At 43.5% G+C, this 27,578-nt stretch overlaps 2 protein-coding genes across 9 annotated transcripts in view; one reads left to right on the top strand and one right to left on the bottom strand.

The window, feature by feature from the left end:
• Positions 1–15,020, top strand: LOC110499092 (BTB/POZ domain-containing protein KCTD5). Of its 8 annotated transcripts, none has more exons than XM_036955965.1 (7): positions 1–473; positions 8,328–8,436; positions 8,586–8,677; positions 9,925–10,068; positions 10,625–10,750; positions 11,207–11,330; positions 12,313–12,564. In XM_036955965.1, the coding sequence occupies exons 1-6, from the start codon at positions 120–122 to the stop codon at positions 11,294–11,296; spliced, it is 915 nt and encodes a 304-aa protein (XP_036811860.1). In that variant the 5' UTR covers positions 1–119; the 3' UTR covers positions 11,297–11,330; positions 12,313–12,564. The 8 variants fall into 8 exon arrangements, with proteins under 8 accessions (XP_036811860.1, XP_036811859.1, XP_036811864.1 ...); XM_036955964.1 differs by having other exon boundaries at positions 9,922–10,068; XM_036955967.1 differs by having other exon boundaries at positions 2–473; positions 9,925–10,020.
• Positions 15,021–16,410: 1,390 nt separating this feature from the next.
• The window catches only part of si:ch73-139e5.4 (heat-stable enterotoxin receptor), a 28,419-nt gene continuing 17,251 nt past the window's right edge, over positions 16,411–27,578 (bottom strand). Inside the window, exons 14-27 of the mRNA XM_021575987.2 lie at positions 24,566–24,637; positions 24,148–24,252; positions 23,982–24,068; positions 23,598–23,730; positions 23,293–23,430; positions 22,966–23,054; positions 22,708–22,799; positions 22,266–22,424; positions 21,913–22,105; positions 21,610–21,784; positions 21,334–21,432; positions 21,122–21,216; positions 20,902–20,978; positions 16,411–17,556 (exon numbers count right to left, since the gene is read on the bottom strand). Of these exons, the coding sequence (XP_021431662.1) occupies positions 17,331–17,556; positions 20,902–20,978; positions 21,122–21,216; positions 21,334–21,432; positions 21,610–21,784; positions 21,913–22,105; positions 22,266–22,424; positions 22,708–22,799; positions 22,966–23,054; positions 23,293–23,430; positions 23,598–23,730; positions 23,982–24,068; positions 24,148–24,252; positions 24,566–24,637 (1,740 nt within the window). The 3' untranslated portion in view covers positions 16,411–17,330. The remainder of the gene's footprint in view (positions 17,557–20,901; positions 20,979–21,121; positions 21,217–21,333; positions 21,433–21,609; positions 21,785–21,912; positions 22,106–22,265; positions 22,425–22,707; positions 22,800–22,965; positions 23,055–23,292; positions 23,431–23,597; positions 23,731–23,981; positions 24,069–24,147; positions 24,253–24,565; positions 24,638–27,578) is intronic.

The following is a 27,578-nucleotide window of genomic DNA, read 5'->3' as shown; positions in this document are numbered from 1 at the left end:
TCTACCGCGGTTGTGGTAGAGAGGGAACAGGCGTTGTTGAAAGGGAGAAGAAGCTGAAACGGCAGTTGGTACGCAAGCTATTGCTTTTTAACGTTGCTTGCATCAATTGCTATTTCCTAATGGCAACGGAGGATAAAAGGAAATCTGTGCCGCAGGCTGAATCAGAAGTCGGTTCGTTACCGACACCTCATGGCTACAATAACAATAATAACAACAACAACAATAATAACAAAGATAGCGAGGGAAGCGAGAATACGACCACGGCCACTTCGAGCGCTACCGCATCGAGCGGGACAGGAACTCATAGCATCGGGAACGGCTCTGGAGTCAACCCTACAGTGGGAAATAACGGGAAATGGGTCCGGTTGAACGTCGGCGGCACAGTATTCCTCACAACGCGACATACCCTACTCAAAGAACAAACGTCCTTTCTCTATCGGCTCTGTCAACACCAGGACTTACATTCGGACACGGTAAGGCGAGTTGATCAAGCGCTTGGCTTCGATCAAGATAACATATCAGAGAAGAGCGATAAGGCAAGATGTTCATCGAACTCTCATGATCACTTGATGGAATTAATTAATTGAATGGATGGATGGATGGATGGATGGATGGATGGATGGATGGATGGATGGATGGATAGATAGACGAATCAATTACATTTGAATGGTACCAGTAGATATGGCTCTGTGGTACGCCTACCCACCACCAGATATGGCTCTACCCAATACCCAGTGAGTCAGATGGATGTGCACTGGCTGCCGAATTCAGACCTGTGCAGAGTGTTTATGCTGGCAGCACAGAGGGGGAGGAGAGTGGTGGGGTAGACAAATATCTATAGATAGGTTGGCAATATGTGACTGATCTGTTCGTGAAATACAGTACATCACTAATGAAGTAAGCCTATAATAGGATTTATTTCAGTGTCTGTCTTTCTGTATGTGTGATCACAGATAGTATTGTCCCTTGGCTTCAAACATAGCCCTATAGTAGGCTGCTAAAATTGATTTTCCCTCCTGCATCACTGGTTACGGTGAGTAGATAAGGTGCATCATCTTTGTGTGACCTTCTTTAATGCCCTAGTGTCCATTAGTCTCGTTCCGACTCTCTCTTTCTCTCCCTCTCTGTCTTTCTCTCCCTCTGTCTTTTTCTCTCTTTCCATAGAATAAGTAAAGAGATTGTATGTGCGACTGTCTCTGTTGAGGTAAATAACACCTCTGTTTCCCTGTGGGACCTACTAAGGGACCTGGCACTAGGCTCGGCACACCGTGTAGTTCCTTGTGCAAATTCCGAGTAAATCATGAACACACCAGATGAGGGTTGACTTTTCCTGACCGGAGGCAGTGCGGCTGAACAGAGAGGCCAGGATGACAGGCAATAGAGAGACAGAGTAGCTCATTTTTAATCTTTGCCCTCTGTGTGTGTGTGTGTGTGTGTGTGTGTGTGTGTGTGTGTGCGCACATCTGTCTCTGTCCTCCTGCACCACTGGCCACAGTGAATAGATAAGTCGCATCATCTTTGTGTGTGACCTTCATTCCTCCTCTTTCTCTCTCTCTCTCTCTGTCTGTCTCTCCCTCTCTATGCCTCTAGTCAAACCCCATCTAAACACTCCCTCCTCTCCTCTGTTATCTCTCACGCCTTTTATGGTCCCTCTCTCCTTTCTCTCCTCTTTCTCTTCATTCTCTTCTCACACTTGAGTCATCTTATTCCTCTCAGGCTACTTTCATGTCATTGCCTCTTAATTAACTGTTTCTAAAACAGTACTAGCAGTCCACTTCTTTTTCTCCCCACTAATTTACTGTTAGTCCCTTCTTGTAACCTGGCTTATGATGAAAGGCCCCATAGAGTCCTCAGGAATACAGAGTACCCAAGTCCAACATTACATCCACAGAAGAAAGAGAAGAACAAGTACTAGTCCACTAGCTGTGTTTTTATTTTTCTGTTACCCAGGTGATTCTATCTTCACAGGAGCTCTATTGTTATCCGCTGCAGTGGGTTGCCGCAGTGTTTAGAACACACACACAAAGACACACACACACCAACTGTGTATTACTATTTTAATAAGATTATTGTCTGTCTGGCACCTACAGGTTTGCCCCCCCTCTCTGTCCCAAAATACATCCCTGGTGCCTGCTGTCACCCCTGCCCTGACTTCCACTCCCATCCTCCTGTCCCTTCCTGTCCCCCTCCTGCTCTTCTTTCTCTCATTATATTCTCCTTTTGTCCGCCTCTCCTCCTCCTGATCCTCTTTCACTCCTCCTGCTCTCCTTCTGGCTCTGTTCACAGTACTCCAGCTGAAACCAGCATGTATGCTGTAGTTACAGGTTCTCCGTTATCACAGTTCAGGATTGTTGTGAAGCCTCTCCCTCCACCCTCTGTCACTGCAGATTCCAACACAAGCCCAAACTCATCTTGATAACCTGGGTAGTGATAAGATACAGCGGTTAGGGAGTTGGGACAGTAACCGAAAGTTTGCTTGTTCGTAATCCCTGAGTCGGTAAGGTGAAGAAATATGCCGTTCTGCCGTTGAGCAAGGCAGTTAACCACCACAACAACCGTTTCTACCCCCAAGCCATAAGACTGCTGAACACTGGATTATTTACATTGACCCCCCACCCCTCCCCCCATTTGTTTTTTAACACTGCTGCTACCTGCTGTTTATTATCTATGCATAGTCACTTCACCCTACCTACATTTAGCAATGACCTAGACTAACCTGTACCCCCACACATTTACCAGTACCCCGTGTATATAGCCCCGTTATTGGTATTTTATTGTGTTACTTTTTATCATTTTTTACTTTAGTTTATTTGGTAAATATTTTCTTAACTCTTCTTGAACTGCGCTCTTGGTTAAGGGCTTGTAAGTAAGCATGTCACGGTCAGCTCTACACATGTTATTTTCACGGTAAGCTCTACACATGTTATTTTCACGGTAAGCTCTACACATGTTATTTTCACGGTCAGCTCTACACATGTTATTTTCACGGTCAGCTCTACACATGTTATTTTCACGGTCAGCTCTACACATGTTATTTTCACGGTCAGCTCTACACATGTTATTTTCACGGTAAGCTCTACACATGTTATTTTCACGGTAAACTCTACACACGTTATTTTCACGGTCAGCTCTACACATGTTATTTTCACGGTAAGCTCTACACATGTTATTTTCACGGTAAGCTCTACACATGTTATTTTCACAGTCAGCTCTACACATGTTATTTTCGGAGCATGTGACATATAAAGTTTGAATTGATTTGATTTTGCTCCCCGGGCGCCGATTACATGGATGTCGATTAAATACATTTTTCTTCTCAAACTATTTTGTGAAAAATGATCATATCTAAATCTGAAAACTACAAATTTCAAGAACAAATCACTCTGGAGTCAGATGTTTACAGGATGTGTAATTTAGTCTGTTAAGTTAAAGTTCAAATTAGGCAGGTCTGGTGCCGAAAAAGAAAGGAAAGTCTTGCCTATTTCACAAATATTTTATTTTGGAAAAAAAAGTTGTGTGTGTAGTCCAGTCAGTAAAAATACTTTAAAGTACTACATACAGTGCCTTCAGAAACTATTCATAACCCTTGACTTATTCCACATTTTGTTGTGTTACGGCCTGAAATCAGAATATATATCTTTTTTCACCCATCTACACACAATACCCCATAGTGACAAAGTGAAAACATGTTTTTAGAAATGTTTCACATGTATCAAAATGTAATATAGAAATATCTCATTTACATAAGTATTCACATGCCTGAGTCAATACTTTGTACAAGCACCTTTGGCAGCGATTACAGCTGTGAGTCTTTTTGGGTTAGTCTCTAATAGCTTTCCACACATGGATTGTGCAACATTCCCATTTTTCTTTTCACATTTTTCAAGCTCTGTCAAATTGGTTGTTGATCATAGTCTACCGAAAGTTGTCTGTTCTTTCGGCCTACATTGGCGCGCTGGCCAGGTAGCCTCTAGACCTACTTCTAAGCGTAATCGGGTGTGTGTCCTGTTCTACTGGTGATATACAGTATGTAATGGGGAATTGATATACACTAACAATCAAACACAAACAATTCTCATAATTAAGTTATAAAACAATGAATGTGCCCAATTGGTGGGGAGAGAGCGCATTCTGGAGAGAGAAGTGCATTGTACATCTGGGCACTACATGGTCAATCCATTGGCCATGCAGCATTTACAGTAATAGCCTGTGCAGATGTCAGGGGATTCATACTTCTTGCGCTTCGTGGAGCAGTGTAGAGCTGTTGTGAAGGAAGTTGTCAAGGAAGTGAGTTTGGGTTTATACAGGATGTACCGCCCCCACCTACCGTCAACCAATCAATGCGGAGCTATATGGAGCCCTCCACATTGTTACAATATTTAGGAGGCACATGGCCGATGCGGTACAAAGGTCCACACTCCATTTGGAGCCACCGACCATATTTTCCGATCAAGCGTATATTGGCTTTTAGTCTAGACCTCAGCAATGTATTAGTTCACTGAGATGGGCACAAATGTGTATTTAATACTGCTCTACTAAAAATGATTGGTCGACCAACAGCCTATCAACCAAACAATGACCAGTCGACTCATTGGGGTCAGCCCTAGTTGATAATTGCCATAGATTTTCAAGTAGATTTAAGTAAAAACTGTAACGCAGCCACTCTGGAACATTCACAGTCTTCTTGGTAAACAACTCCATTGTAGATTTGGCCATTTTTTGCAGTATTTCTTTAGTGCCTTGTTGCAAACAGGGTGCATGTTATGGAATATTTTTATTCTGTACAGGCTTCCTTCTTTTCACTCTTTCAATTAAGTTAGTATTGTGGAGTAACTACAATGTGGTTAATCCATGCTCAGTTTTTCTACTATCACAGCCATTATACTCTCTTAACTGTTTTAAAGTCACCATTAGCCAAATCCCTGAGCGGTTTCCTTCCTCTCCAGCAACTGAGTTAGGAAGAATGCCTGTATCTTTGTAGTGCCTGGGTGTATTGATACACCATCTAAAGTGTAAAGAATAACCACCATGCTCAAAGAGATATTTAATGTCTGCTTTTTTATTTTGACCCATCTACCAATAGGTGCCCTTCTTTGCTAGGCATTGGAAAACCTCCCTTGTCTTTGTGGTTAAATCTGTGTTTGAAATGCACTGCTCGACTGAGGGACCTTACAGATAATTGTATGTGTGGGGTACAGAGATGACACAGTCATTCAAAAATCATGTAAAACATTATTATTGCACACAGAGTGAGTCTATGCAACTGATTATGTGACTTGTTAAGTACATTTTTACTCTTGAATATATTGAGGCTTGCCATAACAAAGGGTCTGAATAATGGTTGACTCAAGACATATCAGCTTTTCATTTAACTAATTAGTAACCATTTGGATTGAGATAATTCTACTTTGACATTATGGGGTATAGTGTGTAGGCCAGTGACAAATAACTCTAAATTTAATCCATTTTAAATTCCGGATGTAACACAAGAAAATGTGGAAAAAGTCAAGGGATCTGCATATTTCTGCGCAATATGCAGCACTGTTGTTGGCAGAGTGATTAGGACTTTACAATGTTAGAGGCTGGTGTTATGTGCTCTTGTGTGTACTATTTGACCTCCAATCCAAAATAGACCCAGCACTGAAGTAGCACAGTTGCAGATCTGTATGCGCTTCAGCCAACTTTATCGTTTATGTTGTCATACATGATAAAGGCAGTTCACTAAAACACTTGATTTCAAAGTTTAACAAACCCTACAACTCTATACACAAGACTACTTTTTAACAATTTACACAGAACATTTTTACAAAAAAACACATTTACTGAAAGAACTGTGCAAATGCAAAGTTTGGTAACAGAATTTCGGGTAAAAATCTCCTTCAGTTTTTTGTGTCCAGGTTTTCCAAAAACGGTTAAATATCTGCTGAGATTTCAACAATGTCTGCAGAAAAAATGGGGTGTCACCAATGACATGACATTGGAAAACCGGCCGCGACAGGGAGGTCCATGGGGCGACGCACAATTGAGCTAGCGTCGTCCGGGTCAGGGAGGGTTTGGCGGGTAGGCATATCCTTGTCTCATCGCGCACTAGCGACTCCTGTGGCGGGCTAACCAGGTCGCCAGGTACAGGTGCTCGTACGGGAGTTGTAGCGATGAGACAAGATAGTACAAAGTAAAGGAGAAAAGGGGGTAACAAAAAATGTAAAACACACAAAAAAAACACAGACTTTAATTATCCTCCCTCTTCATGCGGAAAATAAATGTGAAAATATCTGAAAGATAGGTGGGTTTTTGGTAAAGGAATTTCAAGGCAGTGTTTCTTAAAGTTTCAGAAGGCAAAACTAAATATGTTTTGATATTAGTCTTTACTTCAACATTATTGTGTTTTGATGCATTTCTGATGCCCTTTAAGACATTTTCTGTCGGATCTTTTCCAAGACTTTTCCATCTGTTTGACCAGAAATCAATGTGTGTTCTTAATTTTTAGGATGGAAAATAGTTGACAAATGTATATATGCCTTAATAAATAAATAAAATACTCTTCGCTTTTATTAGACAATCAATTTGATATTCTCCTATGAACTTCACATGTTGGTACACATGGGTCCTTTTAGATGGAAATTACCTGACCAGGCTAGCATTAGACTGGTTCAGTTTGGTCTCAGCCAGTGTTTTCACACCAGGAGAGGAAGTAAAGATTGTATGTGTGTCTGTGTCTGTCTCTATTTCTGTGCTGAGACAAATAACACCTCTGTTTGCCTAACAGATATTTCCTGTGGGACCCAGTGAGGCCCCCATAGAGACTAGGCTAGGCACACTGTGTAGTTCCTTGGGTAAATCATTAACACACCAGATGAGGATTGAATCTTCCGTGGAATTTTTTTTAACGGGCTGACTGGCGGCAGTGTGGCTGAACAGACAGGCCAGGATCACAGGAGATCACAGATATAGCCAATTTTTCATCTTCGCCCTCAGTGTGTGCGTTCATGCCTGAGTGCATGTGTTTATCATTCATAGCGAGGGTACCTAGATATTCTGGAAGCCTCACACAGGTGTCGTCATCATACATACTGTCAATGAGGAGGTGTCTGTCTGTCCTCAACTGTAGTTGCTCTGGGTTTGTTTGTCTCTCTGCCTCTGTCTAGCCCCCTTTCCCCCAGCAACTCTCCCTGTGCCCTTGTCTGTCCTCTGTATCTCTCTCTTTCTGTTTCTCTGTCTCTCTCTCCCTCCCCCTGTCTGAGTCCTCCTCTATCCAGTGTCTGCCAGCTCTCATCTCCAATCGATTCTTCTCTGCCTGTCTCCCCAGTCCCTTCTTCATTCAGCTGAGTGCCTCACATACCCTCCATCCCTCTGCCTTCTCGCTCTCGCTCTAATCTGCAGGCTCTCATTCCTTTCCCTCCATTCCTATTATTTTGTAGCACTTCTTCGATTCAGATTCAGAGCTGTGCCCTCTTACCACAGCCTCTCCATCCCTCTGCCCGTCTCATTCACACTCTCTCTCTCTCCCTCTCGCTGTCTGTCTGATCTGCAGGCTCTCATTCCTTTCCCTCCATTCCTATTATTTTGCAGCACTTCTTCAATTCAGATTCAGAGCTGTGCCCTCTTACCACAGCCTCTCCATCCCTCCCCTCTTCTCCATCCCGCTCTCCATCTGCTCCTTAATCAGCTACTTCTGTCTTTCTTCTCCTCTCTTATCTAGCTCGCTCCACTCTGCCACTTGTTTGTGTTCCTGAATCCCTCTCTCCCAATTTCCTCTTTCTGAACTCCTTGGCCTCTCTCTCCTCCTCTTTCTCATCTCTCTCTACCTCCCTCTCTCTGTCTAGAGTCTCTGCATCTCTGTGTTTGAAAATGGGTGCCTGGGGCTGGTTTAGTAATTGGCGTGCAGGGAGAGCTTTATGGAGATGCTGTAAAGGCACTGGCATGCCGTCAGCTAAGAAAGGGCCACGCCATGTGAATGTAACAGGCTCTCTCTCAATCTTTCTCTCCCCATCTCTCCATATCTTTCTCTCTCTCTTCACTCTCAGTCCCTCTGTGTATATCCCCTCTCTCTCTCCTTATCTCTATCCCCCCCCCACCACACTCTCTGAATCTCTTTCGCACTATCTGTAATATAGAACCACTAGGCTCTAATAGTGCCACTCTTATCACTCTGAAAAGAGGACTTTTGCTGTTAGTTTGAAACAAGTGATCGCAAGTGGGTTTCCAAACATAGATCTCGACCAAAACCCAATACAATAGAATTGCACAATAGAATAGCACTTAATATTGATCTCATATTAATACCTTTATTAATTCTTATGGTTGTTCTCTCCCTTCCTCTGTTGTAGGACGAGACAGGGGCCTATGTGATAGACAGAGACCCCACCTACTTCGGCCCCATCCTTAACTACCTGCGACACGGCAAACTGGTCTACAACAAGGAGCTGGCTGAAGAAGGTACTAGATTACATTTGGTATTAGATATTGCGTTATGATGCTATTATAATGTATAGTAAGATTGTTAATAAGAATGTAATAACACTTTGATTGACCGTGTGTGTGTGTGTGTGTGTGTGTGTGTGTGTGTGTGTTGTGCTCTGTCCCAGGTGTGTTAGAGGAGGCTGAGTTCTACAACATCACTCCTCTGATAAAACTGATCAAGGAGAGGATCCTGGAGCGAGACTGTAAAGTCACACAGGTCAAACACACACACACACTCAGCTTTGTTTTTGTGAATGTTCTGGACTTTTTGGGGAGTACATTTTTTTTCTTATTAATCCTAATTCAGGGCATGAGAAACGCCATGATTGTTCTTTTTTTCCTACCTTGTCAAGACTTTCTGGTGACTTGTCAGGACATTGTGGTCCTGATAAGGTAGGAAAAATACACACACACACACACACACACACACACACACACACACACACACACACACACACACACACACACACACACACACACACACACACACACACACACACACACACACAGTAGATAAGATACAGGGATTTACACAATACAAGATGGCTACAGGTCTGCTAAAACAAAAACAGACTTGTGCATGTGCCAAGCAGAAAGACTGTTCAGCCATGTGTTTCACTCTTTCTGTATTTGAAAGTTATTTTTCAGTATATTTCACCCATCATGTCTATGATTTCTGTTATGTAACTTTCAATCTTCCTCCTACTCTCTCTGTATTATACACTTTACTGTACCCTCCGTCTCTACCCTTCGGCTAGACACACGCTCATGCACACACACACTGTGGGCTGTGGGGGTGCGTGCTACATCACTGCTTATAACTATAAGAAATGTAAAATGTGTCAAATCAATTATATCAAGCTCAGGGCACCAGCTATGCATTTGGCTAGTGGCTAGATGTCAAAATCAAGACTCTTAGTTACAGCAGCCTTTCAATCCCCTCCTAGATGCGTACACAAAAATAAAATATGAAATATTATATTTAGGTAATATCATATGTTCCAGTATGGTGATAGCACCCAACCCTAACGCTCACTCTCACTATCATTCATCTTCCAAACATCACTACCTCTTGCTAACCTCTTGCTCTCCCAATCCTCTTTCTCTCTGCTAATAAATGCCTTTACTTTCCTTTCCTTACAAACATCTCACCTTGTACAACTATTGGTCACTCTGTTTTCTCTTCTGTCTCGTTCTCTCCCTTCCTAGACCCCCCCCCCCCCCCTCTCTCTCTCTCTCTCTCTCTCTCTCTCTCTCTCTCTCTCTCATTCTACATCCATACACCTTTCCCACCTACCTATATCTGTACATTCCCTCCCTATCTTCCTCCTCCTCCTTCTCCTCCTTTTACACCCTCTCTCTCTCTGTCCATCAGCATGTGCCTCCTAAACATGTGTACCGGGTGCTGCAGTGTTTACATTTCTCTCTCTCCACACTCTTCTCTCTCTCTCCGTCCATCAGCAGGTGCCTCCTAAACATGTGTACCGGGTGCTGCAGTGCCAGGAGGAGGAGCTGACCCAGATGGTTTCCACCATGTCAGACGGCTGGAAGTTTGAGCAGGTCAGCGTGCGCACCTGCAGAAAGCCCCGCACCGGACTGCTCTGGACTGTGGGTTGGACTCACGCTGCTGCTCTGCTCTACCACACTCCCAACCAATCAACCCCTTTCCTGCTCTCTGTTAGCCAATCAGAGCCTCAGAGTCAGACCAATCAGACAAATCCGAGACCAAGGCCCAGTCCCAATCTGCTCACAAAAACGGCCTCCTTTTCACATTTCCTTCCGCTCAGAAGAAGACTGATCTAAACAGACACAGACCAGTGATCATAAGGGAAAGGAGATGCAAAAAGGAAGCAGAGCCAAGGAAGCTCCATTGGAAGCTACCATATGTTGGCACATTGCCAGTTCAGTAAAGTGTTTTGAGTAGTACTGTAATGCTAAACATTGCCGTCAGTGCTTCAGGGTGTACAGTTCAGTCTCACTGCCCACAGTAGAGTTGTAGCAGACATGTAGTGCTGCTAGGCTGTCCTTACCCTCTGTCCCTCCTCCCTGCATGAGCATCCATGACTTTACCTGCTGTGATACGGGCCACCTCTCTTTCTCTGTCCAACTTTCTTTCTCTTTTTTTTTGTTGCTCCATCTCTCTTTTTCTCTCTGTCTCTAATAGATGGTAAACATTGGTTCGTCGTATAGCTATGGGACAGAGGACCAGGCAGAGTTTCTGTGTGTGGTGTCCAAGGAGCTACACACACCTGGCTCAGGCCTGGGCACCGAACAGAGCCACAAGACCAAGGTGAGACTGACACACAGGAAACATATACACACACACACACACACACACACAGGTACATGGGCAGATGTGTCTTAGGGATATACTCATACATCGTACACCACACACCATTCACATATCACCACCATTCACTTCCACAAAGGTCTGAAGTAGCAGGATACGGATCTGTCACAGAGTGTCTCCATGTGACATTTCTCTTCATCCAAGATGATCTGAGTATCCTTTGATCTTAGTGTTGGCATTTTCCACTCAAACACTGAATGTCACACACACAACTCTCAAATGTCATTCACAAGCGCATTCACATTCACTCCATCATCCACACCTCCCTCTCTCTCGCTCTCTCTTTCTCTTTCACTCTCAATCTCTCTCCCTCTCCCAGATACTCAATCTGTTCATTCTTTTTTGTTGTCGTTCTGTCTCGTTTTTTTTATTCTCCGTCCTTTTATTGGAGTGAAGGCTTCAGAGGTGCAGCAGGAGAAAGGAGCGCAGGATGAGGTGGAGGGAAGAGAGAGAAATACCACCCCGAATGAGTGGATAAGGGAATGACAGTCTTGTGTCAGTGTTCCAAAGACGTGAATGGGTGAGGATCCATGCTAGTGTTGTTGGCTGGTAGTGGGTAGTAGCAGTAGTAGACTGTGTGATCAAAAGGGTCCAGGGCTGTTCCACAGCATTACATTGCCTTGCCTCAAACTCCATACAGTATTCAAAGGCCAAGGAGAGACTAACTTTTATTAAAGTTTTTTTGATTTACAAATATGTAGAGAGAAAAAAGTAGGCCTTGCACTTTTGCTCCCCATCTTAAAAAGTGAACTACTATTTGTTTGAAATACCATGTGTGATGCCAGAGTGTTCGATTTGCTCTGGGGACATTGTGTCCTGCCTGGAAAATGATCTGTTCAGCAGCGTAACCCAGCTGGTCTGATGATGAGTTAGTCTCACTAGGCAGGCGGGTTGCCTCCCACATTAACAATGCCCTAGATCTGGGATTTCCCAGACTAATGATGAGCTGACGCTGCTGTGCTGCCATTGATCCAACCCGACACCTAAACGTCTCTCATTACCAATGCAATGACATGGAATAGCCCTGACATTTTGTGTAGTGGTAGTATTAGTGTGTTTTACATTTTACATGAAAAAAAGACACAAACACACACAATCTTACTTGTACATGTGTAAAGGGGACATTTTGGCAGAACTGCACAGTGGGGCTGCGACGTTTATGTTCATCCAAACACCAATTAATCAAGTGACGAGAAGTGTCAAAGAAACAATACAAGCTTATGTTGTTGTTTTTCCATTCACAACGAAGGGAGTCCTGGATGTCACAAACACTATTACTTTATCATTCTGTCCCCATCGTCACCATCAGCATCAAACATAACATACATTTACTGTATGTGTTTAGATTGTTTCACATGTCACCCAATCAAAGCGGATACACAGTATGAGATGTGAACATGTAACATGAGCATGTAACCGATCAACTCTGAAATACAACACTGAGAATCTGTCTTCAAAGATGGCATCCTCTGATGTTTCTCCTGTCTGTGCTTGTCTTTCAGCTTTTTCAGATCCATGGATCCCGGATGTACTAGAGAGAATTGTACTGTTTTAGCTTGACATTTCATTTTGTGTTTGTTGACATATGTTTTATCATTGTTGTTGCTTCTGGAGAAAAAAACCCAGAAGTGCTCAAACATTATTTTCAAAGATTATCGAAGTGTCCCTCTCACCAGCAGCGAAACACCAACATTTCAAAGTGTGTAGAGATATGTAAAAATAAAAATAAAATAAACGTTATTATCATTTTTTTATGTATTTTAGTTCCAATCACTTAAGCCATGGAAGTTAGTGAATCTTAGTAAAATAGATTTGACCAAAGACAATGATTAAAAGCACTGCAAATCAATGTGCTCATCCAAATGTGAAAAATGGAATGAAATATGTGGAATCTGACTCATAAGTAAATTGTTGTTGTTTGCAGTAGTTCTGACTTGTCTGATGCTTGATATACAGTAGTGAGACCTGGGCCTGAGCCAGTGATGTGGCAATGTCCTGTCTCTGATACTGCTCTGCTGCAGTAGAGATTGACAGTGAGACTCACACAGAAAGACAGACAGATGTTAACTAACTGGCCACAGTCAGCACCACAAAAAAACTCTTCCCCCTTACACTCACTCCCTTACGCTCTCTCACAGACACGCGCACACACACAGTCTTGTATAATTAACTTTCTTCGGACACACAATTCAGTCCCATTCAAAATCCTATTTTTCCTAACCTTAAGTATAGTTAAACACGTCCACACACATACACACACACATCTTTCACTCACTCACTCACTCACTCACTCACTCACTCACTCACTCACTCACTCACTCACTCACTCATCTCACTCACTCACTCACTCACTCACTCACTCACTCACTCATACCCATAGCAGTGCTTCCTGTAGGGACATGTGTGTTCCCTGAGGCATGTGCATGCTCATATAGTTAAACACGTCCACACACATACACACACACATCTTTCACTCACTCACTCACTCACTCACTCACTCACTCACTCACTCATCTCACTCACTCACTCACTCACTCACTCACTCACTCACTCACTCACTCACTCACTCACTCACTCACTCATACCCATAGCAGTGCTTCCTGTCGGGACATGTGTGTTCCCTGAGGCATGTGCATGCTCAGCAGAGCAGAGCTCTCAGCCTGTCGCCCTGGACTGGCTCCAGTGTCACTCTAGGCACTGGCAGGATAAAGAAGAGAAAGGTGCTGAAAGAGGTCTGCGTCTGAAGTGGCACCTTATTCCCTACATAGTGCACTACTCTGGTCAAGAGTACTGCACTATATATGGAATAGGGTGCCATTTTGGATGCATCCCTGTTCTCTGCTCATGTTGTAATGACAGGCCCTTGCACCTCGAGGCCAGGATGTTGTCATTACACTTTTAGCTAGGACTATGGCACAAATATTGTTAAAGAATTTAATTTTTTTGTATGTATTTCACTGTAAATGAGTAGAAAGGAGATAAGATAAGACCTTGTCAAATGCATCATGCACTTAGAACAGAAAATTGTTGCAACTGAATTAGAAGGTTTTGGCACTGGCCATTATCACCTCCGAGCCCCTGGAGCCCAATATTGTCACTGTCAGTAGAGACAGCCTGTCTCTGCAACCTTCAAATACTGCAAATATACTCATTCTAGTCTCTGCATGTCAACATACCCACAGATCACCATTTGAGTTGATTTCAGTTAAAAGCTTTCATGGAGGCAATATTGCGTTTTTGTGCATGTGCATTGTGAATATAATGTTTGGCTTTGGTCATCAAAAAAAGAGCATAGCATATGGATTGAGATCACTTAATTGGTAAATTGCACATAAGGTCCAACCAAAATTTGACATCTGCTTTTGACCCAACTCATCCAAAGCATACATATACAGGTTTTTTTAGAGCAGTGTGTTGGCACTTCCAAACTGTGTGCTGTTGTTGTGGGGGGTTAAGTGCCTTGCTCAAAGGCAGGCAGTGGCATCTAGGATTTGATACCAGCAACCCTCATGTTGCCAGCTCACTTCGCACAAGATTTTTACCGTCAGACACACTTCAAGTTGCTGGCTCGCCTCCCGAATTGCTAGGCTACCTCTCTAACCGCGAGGCTTGGGTGCCTTGATTTCAAGCAAAAACAACACAATATAGGCATGTACAAAGTCTCTGGGAAAATTAGTTTGAGTCGGTCAACGGACTGCAAAATGACTATACTACATTTCTTTTGTACATGTGTTTCGGTTATTTATTTTCATGATAATGTTAATCATGTTAATTGCATGTTTTTTTCAGAATCATGATTACTGCTGTAAAATATTGTTTACAACCAAGCTTATCTTGTATTTCTCCTGTTTTTAAGTGTCATTGTTTAAAAAAATGTATTCTATGTCTAGCCATGTGGCTGGCATTGACCTCATGTTTTGGTGGTTTTGCATCAGAAGATGTCCCCCTTCATGAGACTACTCTAGTTTGTAGCCTTAGCTCAAACTGTTTGTGCTTTTCCAAGACATCAGAACTTGAGCTGAAAACCTGGTATTCCTCAGCATGTTTAAAAAAAAAAAAAAGTTCTACTCATCCATGAGCATGACAGATTTGATCTATTTATATATATATACGTGTATGTATACAGTACCAGTCAAAAGTTTGGACACCTACTCATTCAAGGTTTTTTCTTTATTTTTTACTATTTTCAACATTGTGGAATAATAGTGAAGACATCAAAACTATGAAATAACATACATATGGAATCATGTAATAACCAAAAAACTGTTAAACAAATCAAAATATATTTCAGATTCTTCAAAGTAGCCACCCTTTGCCTTGATGACAGCTTTGCACACTCTTGGCATTCTCTCAATCAGCTTCACCTGGAAAGCTTTTCCAACAGTCTTGAAGGAGTTCACTCTGCGGTCCAACTCATCCCAAACCATCTCAATTGGGTTGAGGTTTGAGTGATTGTGGAGGCCAGGTCATCTGAGGCAGCACTCCATCACTCTTCTTCTTGGTCAAATAGTCCTTACACAGTATGGAGGTGTGTTGGGTTATTGTCCTGTTGAAAAACAAATGATAGTCCCATTAAGCTCAAACCAGATGGGATGGTGTATCTTCTGCAGAATGCTGTGGTAGCCATGCTGGTTATTAAGTGTGGCTTGAATTCTAATTAAATCACTGACTGTGTCACCAGCAAAGCACCCCCGCACCATCAAACCTGCTTCACCATGGGAACCACACGTGCGGAGATCATCAGTTCACCGACTCTGCGTCTCACAAAGACACGGCAGTTGAAACCAAAGATCTCAAATTTGGACTCATCAGACCAAAATACATATTTCCACCATTCTAATGTCCATTGTTCATGTTTCTTGGCCCAAGCAACTTCTTCTTATTGGTGTTCTTTGGTAGTGGTTTCCAGAAATTCCACCATAAAGGCCGGATTCACACAGTCTCGTCTGAACAGTTGATGTTGAGATGTGTCTGTTACTTGAACTCTGTGAAGCATTTATTTGGGCTGCAATTTCAGATGCTGGTAACTCTAATGAACTTATCGTCTACAGCAGAGGTAACTCTGGGTCTTCCTTTCCTATGACGGTCCTCATGAGAGCCAGTTTCATCATAGCGCTTAAAGGTTTTTGGGAAGTGTTCTGCATTGACTGACCTTCATGTCTTAAAGTAATGATGGACTGTCGTTTCTCTTTGCTTATTTGAGCTGTTCTTTTACCAAATAGGTCTATCTTCTGTATACCCCCCCTACCTTGTCACAACACAACTGATTGGCTCAAACGCATTAAGAAGGATAGTTTTAACAAGGTAAACCTGTCAATTGAAATGCGTTCCAGGTGACTAATTCATGAAGTTGGTTGAGAGAATGCCAAGAGTGTGCAAAGCTGTCATCAAGGCAAAGGGTGGCTACTTTGAAGAATCTCGAATATAAAATATATTTTGATTTGTTTAACATGTTTTTGGTTACTACATGATTCCATATGTGTTATTTCATAGTTATAATGTCTTCACTATTATTCTACAATGTAGAACATAGTATAAATAAAGATAAACCCTTGAACGAGTAAGTTAGGTTTGTCCCAACTTTTGTCTGGTACTGTATATGGGTTTCACTGTAGTTAATCTCATTAACTTGTTCCCGGACAATAGATCAGAAGTGATTTTTTTTTATTGGGCATCTAATGCTGTTACAATAGCCAGGGTTGATTTGCTTTACAATACATTATCTTTATACAGATGTTTTTTATGGGTATAACAGTAATAGCAGTCATGCTATATTCTTGTTTTTAAAAAAAGAATCTAAACAATGTAAATATGTGTTAGACAATTGTGCATAGTCATTTATAATTCACTGTAGAAAATCAGCGAGAGTGAGAACTTCCTTCCTACCCCCTTTAACTAAAGCTTCAATGTACACAGATACACCCCCATAACTTCTCAGACATCAGTGACATCGGAATTGTAATGCCTCAATATACTGTAACAGGCTCAATGAAACATGCTGTACAGGAATGATTCCAACAACTGTCAAATATAATCACATAAATAAATACAGTTTCAATGTCATTTGTTTTTAAACCATACATTATTTTAATTTTCAGGATGAAATATTATCACAACAATGCTCCCCATATATTGCAATGAGTTAAAAGGAAGAAATGTATGAGGGTTAATAATTGTCATATTTGATTGTAGACAACACAATTATTTAACACTTAAAAGGTACAAAAAAAGTAAGTACTTTTTGCTATCCTACCTAAGGTCAGTATTCTTTTTCTCAGCATTTCTAGTGCTGAGGTTGTGGAAGGGAAGGTTTCCAGTATATCAGTACAGTGCTTAGTTGTTCTACAGCTTTGTGGTTCCTGCAAAAGGCCAGAATTATAACTCAAGATCTGCATGTGACTTTAGTTTTCAGAGAAATCTTCAATTAACAACCAAGAATGATTGATGCAAAAGTTTGGAGAAAACTTTCACATCAATAGACAAAAAAACAGCATAACCCTATTTCTCCTTGTCAAAATAACTACAATAAAGTACTGAAGTTGTTGACCGTAGCCAGATGGAGGTACTCTGGCTGGTCATCGTTATCCTCCTCCTCTCCCCCCTGCTCCCCTCCGTCCCTCCCCACCCTCCTCTGCCTCGTGGACAGGGTATTCCTCTTCTCCATGACCTCTGACCCCAGCGAGCGGTTCTCAAGACACTCCTGGATCATCTGGGCCAGGTCCTGCTGCAGACGCTGGCAGTTCTCCCTGCAGGGAAGGACAAGGACATAGGAGTTAATTATATAGATCTACATACAGTGCATTCGGAAAGTATTCAGACCCCTTGACTTTTTCCCCAAAAATGTACTTAATGGATTAAATCGTTTTTCCCCCTCGTCAATCTACACACAATACCCCATAATGACAAAGCAAAAACAGTTTTTTTGCACATTTATTAAAAATAAAAACTGAAATATTACATTTACGTAAGTATTCAGACCCTTTACCCAGTACTTTGTTGAAGCCCCTTTGGCAGCAATTACAGCCTTGAGTCTTATTCTGTATGACGCTACAAGCTTGGCACACCTGTATTTGGAGAGTTTCTCCCATTCTTCTCTGCAGATCCTCTCAAGCTCTGTCAGGTTGGATGGGGAGTGTCGCTGCACATCTATTTTCAGGTCTCTCCAGAGATGTTCAGGTTCAAGTCTAGGCTCTGGCTGGACCACTCAAGGACATTCAGAGACTTTTCCTGAAGCCCCTCCAGCATTGTCTTGGCTGTGTGCTTACGGTCGATGTCCTGTTGGAAGATCTCTTTGTACTTTGCTCTGTTTATCTTTCCCTTGATCCTGACTAGTCTTACAGTCTGTGCCTCTGAAAAACACAGCATGATGCTGCCACCACCATTCTTCACCGTAGGGATGGTGCCAGGTTTCCTCCAGACGTGACACTTGACATTCAGGCCAAAGAATTCAGTCTTAGTTTCATCAGAACAGAGAATCTTGTTTCTCATGGTCTGAGAGACTTTAGGTGCCTTTATGCAAACTCCAAGCGGGCTGTCATGTGCCTTTTACTGAGAAGTGGCTTCTGTCTGGCCACTCTACCATAAAGGCCTGATTTGTGGAGTGCTGCAGAGATGGCTGTCCTTCTGGAATGTTCTCCCATCTCCACGGAGGAACTCTGGAGCGCTGTCAGAGTGACCATCTGGTTCTTGGTCATTTCCCTGACCAAGACCCTTTCCCCCCGATTGCTCAGTATGGCCGGGTGGCCAGCTACAGGAACTTATAGGAACTTCTTCCATTTAAGAATGATGGAGGCCACTGTGTTCTTGGAGAACTTCAATGCTGCAGAAATGTTTTGGTACTCTACCCCAGATCTGTGCCTTGACACAATCCTGTCTCAGAGCTCTACAGGCAATTCCTTCGACCTCGTGGCTTAGTTTTTGCTCTGACATGCACTGTCAACTGTGGGACCTTTAAATAGACAGGTGTGTGCCTTTCCCAATCATATCCAATCAATTGAATTTACCACAGGTGGACTCAAATCAAGTTGTAGAAACATCTCAAGAATGCTCAAGGGAAACAAGATGCACCTGAGCTCAATTTCGAGTCTCATAGCAAAGGGTCGGAATACTTTTGTAAATATGGTATTTCTGTTTTTAATTTTTAATACATTTGCTGTTTTTGCTTTGTCATTATCGGGTATTGTGTGTAGATTGGTAAGGGAAACAAATAATTTAATACATTTTTGAATAAGGCTGTAACGTAACAAAATGTGGAAAAAGGAAAGGGGTCTGAATACTTTCCGAATGCATTGTAGATACAGTGCCTTGCGAAAGTATTCGGCCCCCTTGAACTTTGCGACCTTTTGCCACATTTCAGGCTTCAAACATAAAGATATAAAACTGTATTTTTTTGTGAAGAATCAACAACAAGTGGGACACAGTCATGAAGTGGAATGACATTTATTGGATATTTCAAACTTTTTTAACAAATCAAAAACTGAAAAATTGGGCGTGCAAAATTATTCAGCCCCTTTACTTTCAGTGCAGTAAACTCTCTCCAGAAGTTCAGTGAGGATCTCTGAATGATCCAATGTTGACCTAAATGACTAATGATGATAAATACAATCCACCTGTGTGTAATCAAGTCTCCGTATAAATGCACCTGCACTGTGATAGTCTCAGAGGTCCGTTAAAAGCGCAGAGAGCATCATGAAGAACAAGGAACACACCAGGCAGGTCCGAGATACTGTTGTGAAGAAGTTTAAAGCCGGATTTGGATACAAAAAGATTTCCCAAGCTTTAAACATCCCAAGGAGCACTGTGCAAGCGATAATATTGAAATGGAAGGAGTATCAGACCACTGCAAATCTACCAAGACCTGGCCGTCCCTCTAAACTTTCAACTCATACAAGGAGAAGACTGATCAGAGATGCAGCCAAGAGGCCCATGATCACTCTGGATGAACTGCAGAGATCTACAGTTGAGGTGGGAGACTCTGTCCATAGGACAACAATCAGTCGTATATTGCACAAATCTGGCCTTTATGGAAGAGTGGCAAGAAGAAAGCCATTTCTTAAAGATATCCAAAAAAAGTGTTGTTTAAAGTTTGCCACAAGCCACCTGGGAGACACACCAAACATGTGGAAGAAGGTGCTCTGGTCAGATGAAACCAAAATTGAACTTTTTGGCAACAATGCAAGACGTTATGTTTGGCGTATAAGCAACACAGCTCATCACCCTGAACACACCATCCCCACTGTCAAACATGGTGGTGGCATCATCATGGTTTGGGCCTGCTTTTCTTCAGCAGGGACAGGGAAGATGGTTAAAATTGATGGGAAGATGGATGGAGCCAAATACAGGACCATTCTGGAAGAAAACCTGATGGAGTCTGCAAAAGACCTGAGACTGGGACGGAGATTTGTCTTCCAACAAGACAATGATCCAAAACATAAAGCAAAATCTACAATGGAATGGTTCAAAAATAAACATATCCAGGTGTTAGAATGGCCAAGTCAAAGTCCAGACCTGAATCCAATCGAGAATCTGTGGAAAGAACTGAAAACTGCTGTTTACAAATGCTCTCCATCCAACCTCACTGAGCTCGAGCTGTTTTGCAAGGAGGAATGGGAAAAAATGTCAGTCTCTCGGTGTGCAAAACTGATAGAGACATACCCCAAGCGACTTACAGCTGTAATCGCAGCAAAAGGTGGCGCTACAAAGTATTAACTTAAGGGGGCTGAATAATTTTGCACGCCCAATTTTTCAGTTTTTGATTTGTTAAAAAAGTTTGAAATATCCAATAAATGTCGTTCCACTTCATGATTGTGTCCCACTTGTTGTTGATTCTTCACAAAAAAATACAGTTTTATATCTTTATGTTTGAAGCCTGAAATGTGGCAAAAGGTCGCAAAGTTCAAGGGGGCCGAATACTTTCGCAAGGCACTGTATGTAGCTCTAATGATATCTGTTTACCCTACAAAATGGAAGAAAGACATGAATGTATAAGTTAATAATATAGATAGGTCTAAAGATGACGTGTAGCTCTAGTGATGTACATTCTCGTGACTAAGTTATAGGGGAGCATATAAATTAGCAGCAGGTTAACTCACGCTGTCGGTGGCGTTGGCAGGTTGTAGTCCTCTCCTGTTTCACCTGTCAACCAGTAGGTCAACTCTGTGCCTTTACCCTGGGATATATATATACACACACACAATATTATATGATATTCAACACAGTAGATAAGAGTACTAAATAGTTCAAATGGCATCAAAAAAAATCTGTATGATTCTATCATGACAAAGTGCAAAGCGGCATGTGCCATGTCCATACCTTGAGAAAAGTCTCCCCTCTCTTCTCGTACTCAAACTTGCAGTCTGTCCTCTGTAGGATGCTGATGGTGGGCTGACTGACGTGGATTCTCAGGGCTGGGCGGAGAGAGACAGAGTTGTATTTTACTCACCTGCCATGACAGCTGATGTGAACATGAAATGTTTGTGTAGATTTGGTGTGGATATTTCCAGTGTTCCTGTTTGCCTGCTTACGATGTCCCGTTGACTCCATGCTAGAGGCAGTGTTGACTGTGTCTCCAAACAGGCAGTATCTGGGCATCTTTATCCCCACCACTCCTGCTGCACAGGGGCCTAGGGAACAAGTAGTGAGACTTAAGGGGGGTATTGATGACAGACAGAGGGAGGAGAGAGAGTGAGGGATGTTACAGGAAAGAGCAGAGACGAAGGAGGTTTTGTATTGATGATATGTACGAGGAGAGAGAAGGACGTGTTATGAATTCAGGATAGGACTTGGGGAGCTACGGATACCTGAGTGCATCCCAATGCGGATCCACACAGGTAGTCCCGGCAGATGTCTGAGCTGGAAGGTCCCCATAAATGCCAGAATGTCCAAGGCCATGCGGGAGATGTCCACCGCGTGCCTGTTCCCGTTCCGCCGAGGCAACCCCGACGCGACCATGTACGCATCACCTATCGTCTCCACCTGACACAGGACAAGAAGGAAGATATAGAAGCTATACATCTGCTATTGAACTAAACGTTTTCGTATACAGTAAGCATAGCATCAACCACAACCTTAACCCTAACCTCAACCCTAACCTCAACCCTAACCTTGTATACGTCGTGGTGGTCGAGGATGCTGTCGAAGCCCTTGTAGATGTCGTTGAGCATGTCCACCACTTCCATGGGGGTGCTGTACTGGCACAGGGTGGTAAAGCCCACGATGTCGCTGAAGTACACCGTCACCTCCTCAAACAGCTCCGGCTCCACGATGCCTGTCTCCTTCAGAGAACGCACCACAGGACTGGAGAGAGGAGAGAGAGAGAGGTCATTTGCTGGTCTTAAAGTGGTTCTCTGGTCGTGCAGTCTGACAAAGACCTGGCCGAAACACTGCACTTTATAAAACAAGAACATGGAACTGTGTTCGGGTATCTGTTACTTTTTGTTGTTGTTTGTCGACTGACCGAGGCAGCAGCATGAAGTTGAGGCAGTCGGCCCTGTCTCTCTCAGCCTTGTACAGAGTTGTCCTCTCCTCCACCAGGTGCTCCAGGTTCCGGGAGTACATCTGTAGACGACGGATCAGGTTGTCCATGTAACTCTCATTAGCCTGGTTGTGCAGGTTACTATGGAAAACAGGATCAGTCACACACACATATACACACACAACAAGTTGTGAGGGATTTCTCAAATGTATCTTAAATGAAAGAGATGGGTGCAGCTTTACAGCAACTACATGTTAGTTATTTAGAAGCACTGCAAACCATAACCATGTTGGTCTTACTTATATCTCTATTTATTGTCATGTTACAGAGACATTTTACCATCTTTGTAAATGTATTCTTCACCTTTCTGATAAAGTGTTTAGCTCTATCCAATAAAAGAGAGATAAAAGTAGGTAGCTGGTACCTGAAGATCTTCCCCAGTGAGCTCTCTATCTTCTTAAAGTCAGGCCTTCGCTCTGGGTCCTCATCCCAGCAGATCTTTATCAGCATGTACACCTGTGGGCATTCAGAATAAAATAAATGTACAAGCCAAAGTGGATTACAGACTCTCTATCTCCATATCTGTCTTTCTCTGTACTGTAATCCCCCCCTATCTCTGTCTCTCTCTTTCTCTCTGTTGCACACAAACAGAGACAAACACACAAGCAAATGCCAATCTTACCTCCAGTTCTTTTTCTCCTGCAGTCTCAAAATTCAGATCAGGTCTGAAATAGGTTATTTTGATAGGGTACTGCACTCTGGCCATTTTCTCTGATGAAGACAGAACAACTTGTGTGAGCGTCTTGTTAATCCGCTACACTATGTTGAGCTCAACTGAACAATGCTACAGTCGACCAGGAGGGGTCGACACTTCCCCAGAATTAAATGCAGGACCACTCAAAGTGGCAAAGATTACATTTTAAATAAGGGTAACTACAGTATAGCAAAGCTGATGCAATGATCCTGTTCTGAATTTCTATATAAGGTGTTATATAGGAATGTGTTTAACCTGTGCGGTCGGAGTAGGCCTCGGTGTAAAAGGTTTTCCTCCTGAGAACTATCTCCTGGGCGATGATGGCAAAGCTGTAGACATCTCCCTTCTGGGAGATCCCCTGTCTTCGCAGGTGCTCTGGAGCTGTCCACAGGTCTGATGGGGGAGAAAAGGGAGGGGAAGAATGGAGAGGAAGAGAGAGTGAGGGGATAGGGGAGGATAGGTTAAAAAAAACAAGGGGCAGAACAGGGATAAGACAGAAAGAGACATCCTAGGACAGACAGACCTCAGGGGTCTAGCCCTACCGAAGTAATAGTTCCTACCTCTGCCTGGGTTTAGAATAGTGTTGCAGCCAAAGCCAGTGATCTTGACCACCATGCGGTTGTCCACCACACAGTTAGTGGACTTGAGACGGCCATGGACCTGGATGTCACTGGAATGGAGGTAGGACATACCCTGCGGAGATGAAGAAAGGGGAGCAGGTTTTGTCTTTGAATAAAGGCCTACTGTATTTCAATGACTCAATGTTGTCAAATGGATCAAAGCACTTCGGAAATGTATATCAATATTGACAAGGTAAAAACTCTTGGATAGGGTTTTAGCTTGGCTAAGGTTTTAGCATCTTACAGTAAATTGCTCTGAGTTGGCATTTTCTGAGCTCATACAAACCAACAGCAGAGTGTAGACTAGAGTTGTTGCTAGCTCACCTTGGCGATGTCGTACATTACAGAGATCTTAAACTCCCAGTCCATGAAGGTCTCCTCCGGGTATGAAATATTGTCATTCAGCACACACTGAGGAAGGAAGAAGTTAAAAGTTCAAATGGGAAAGTGTGTGTGGGCGTGCGTGCGTGTTTGCATGTGTGTTTCTCACCCTTAGAGATCCCCTCTCGCCGTACTCGAACACTCCAAACACACCATGATCATACTTGACTGTGCCATAGAACTTAGTCAGGTTGTAGTAGTCAATGTGCAGAAGCTGTAAATCAGGGAGATTGGATATAATAAGCAATAGGAGTTATAATCAAATCAAATATGAACAACTAAACAAAGATACCACATGGACACATGTAAAAAGGCAAACTTGAGACCCTTTAGTAGTCTACCGGACATGATCAAACTTGAGACCCTTTAGTAGTCTACCGGACATTATCAAACTTGAGACCCTTTAGTAGTCTACCGGACATTATCAAACTTGAGACCCTTTAGTAGTCTACCGGACATTATCAAACTTGAGACCCTTTAGTAGTCTACCGGACATTATCAAACTTGCTGTATAATTGGTGACTCACCGAGTTGAGCTCTATCCTCTGTCTCTTGTTAAAGTTCCCGTCCGAGTGCTTCAGCTCCTTCAGGATCACAATCTGAAACAATGACAACAACAGTCGCCTCAGTAAACCTGACCTTCATCACCATGACAACAGCAGTAGCCTTAGTACACCTGACCTTATCCAGCTCCCTCAAGATCCATCTTCAAGTGTCAAAGTGAAGGAGTCTGGCAACATGAGTATACAATACACCTGACCTGACCACTGTATCGGTCACTGAGCCGTGGTAGTTGCTTTAACCTACATGTGTATACAGTGCCTTGCGAAAGTATTCGGCCCCCTTGAACTTTGCGACCTTTTGCCACATTTCAGGCTTCAAACATAAAGATATAAAACTGTATTTTTTTGTGAAGAATCAACAACAAGTGGGACACAATCATGAAGTGGAACGACATTTATTGGATATTTCAAACTTTTTTAACAAATCAAAAACTGAAAAATTGGGCGTGCAAAATTATTCAGCCCCTTTACTTTCAGTGCAGCAAAATCTCTCCAGAAGTTCAGTGAGGACCTCTGAATGATCCAATGTTGACCTAAATGACTAATGATGATAAATACAATCCACCTGTGTGTAATCAAGTCTCCGTATAAATGCACCTGCACTGTGATAGTCTCAGAGGTCCGTTAAAAGCGCAGAGAGCATCATGAAGAACAAGGAACACACCAGGCAGGTCCGAGATACTGTTGTGAAGAAGTTTAAAGCCGGATTTGGATACAAAAAGATTTCCCAAGCTTTAAACATCCCAAGGAGCACTGTGCAAGCGATAATATTGAAATGGAAGGAGTATCAGACCACTGCAAATCTACCAAGACCTGGCCGTCCCACTAAACTTTCAGCTCATACAAGGAGAAGACTGATCAGAGATGCAGCCAAGAGGCCCATGATCACTCTGGATGAACTGCAGAGATCTACAGCTGAGGTGGGAGACTCTGTCCATAGGACAACAATCAGTCGTATATTGCACAAATCTGGCCTTTATGGAAGAGTGGCAAGAAGAAAGACATTTCTTAAAGACATCCATAAAAAAGTGTTGTTTAAAGTTTGCCACAAGCCACCTGGGAGACACACCAAACATGTGGAAGAAGGTGCTCTGGTCAGATGAAACCAAAATTGAACTTTTTGGCAACAATGCAAAACATTATGTTTGGCGTAAAAGCAACACAGCTGAACACACCATCCCCACTGTCAAACATGGTGGTGGCAGCATCATGGTTTGGGCCTGCTTTTCTTCAGCAGGGACAGGGAAGATGGTTAAAATTGATGGGAAGATGGATGGAGCCAAATACAGGACCATTCTGGAAGAAAACCTGATGGAGTCTACAAAAGACCTGAGACTGGGACGGAGATTTGTCTTCCAACAAGACAATGATCCAAAACATAAAGCAAAATCTACAATGGAATTGTCACGTTCTGACCTCTATTTCTGTTGTTTTGTATTTATTTAGTATGGTCAGGGCGTGAGTTGGGTGGGCAGTCTATGTTTGTTTTTCTATGTTTTGGGGCATTTCTATGTTTTCGGCCTAGTATGGTTCTCAATCAGAGGCAGGTGTCATTAGTTGTGTCTGATTGAGAATCATACTTAGGTAGCCTGGGTTTCACTGTGTGTTTGTGGGTGATTGTTCCTGTCACTGTGTTTGTTGTCACAGGATAGTCTGTATAGGTTTTCACGTTCCGTTTGTTGTTTTGTAGATTTGAGTTATTTCATGTATCGTTCAGTTTTCCATTAAAGAACATGAATAACCACCACGCTGCTTTTTGGTCCGCTTCTCCTCCTACAGACGAACGTCGTTACAGAATCACCCACCTACCAAGGACCAAGCGGCGTGGTAAACAGAGGCAGCAGCAACAGCAGCAGCAGGAGAAGCGACTGGTGCAGCAGGAGCAACAGCAGCAGCAGCAAAAGCAGCAGCAGGAGGAGCAACAGCAGCAGCAGGAGGAGCAACAGCAGCAGCAGCAAAAGCAGCAGCAGGAGGAGCAACAGCAGCAGCAGGAGGAGCAACAGCAGCAGCAGCAAAATCAGCAGTGGGAGAGGCTGCACTACTTGGAGAGATGGACTTGGGAGGAGATTCTAGACGGGAAAGGACCCTGGGCAGAGCCAGGAGAATATTGCCGCCCCAAGGCCGAGCTGGAGGCAGCAAAAGCAGAGAGGCGGCATTATGAGGAACTAGCACGGCAGAGCGGATGGAGGCCCGAGAGTCAGCCCCAAAAATGTCTTGGGGGGGGGGCACAGGGGGAGTGTGGCAGAGTCAGGAGTCAGACCTGAGCCAACTCCCCCCGTTTATCGTGAGGAGCCAAGGAGGAGCTCAGAACCAGAGCTGGTGTTGGAGGTGAGCGAAGCAGAGACTGTGAAGGAGTTAATGGGGAAATTGGAGGAGAGTGATATGAGGGACTTGCTGGTTTGGTGCATGAGGCACGACATTCGCCTGACGGAGCGTGTCAGGGATTTAATGGCACTGGGGTCAGCTCTCCATACTCATCCTGAGGTGCGTGCGAGGGGTCTGGTGAAGACTGTGCCAGCCTCACGCACCAGGCCTCCTGTGCATCTCCCTAGCCTTGCACGTCCTGTGCCATCTCAGCACTACAGTGCTCCTAGCAGTGCTAACTGTGGCGGGCATGGTGCTGGTCAGGCACCGTGTTATGCAGTTGTTCGCACGGTGTCCCCAGTACGCGTGCTTAGCCCAGTGCGCTACATCCCAGCTCCCCACATCTGCCGGGCTAGGGTGAAGATCCAGCCAGGGCGGTTGGTGCCAGCCCTGCTCTCAAGATCTCCAGTACGCCTTCACGGCCCGGTCTATCCGTCACCACCTCCACGCATCAGCCCTCCGGTGGCAGCCCCCCGTACCAGGCTGTCTCTCCGGCCCATCCTTACAGGGGCTTCCTCCTCTCCAGCGCTGCCGGAGCCTCCTACCTGTCCGGCGCCTCTGCCGGAGCCTCTCGCCTGTCCGGCGCCGCTGCCGGAGCCTCCCGCCTGTCCGG

This window comes from Oncorhynchus mykiss, chromosome 20, assembly GCF_013265735.2.
Source record: "Oncorhynchus mykiss isolate Arlee chromosome 20, USDA_OmykA_1.1, whole genome shotgun sequence".
Lineage (NCBI taxonomy): Eukaryota > Metazoa > Chordata > Actinopteri > Salmoniformes > Salmonidae > Oncorhynchus > Oncorhynchus mykiss.
Note: the sequence above shows the minus strand (reverse complement) of the source record. Positions and strands in the feature narration are given on the sequence as shown.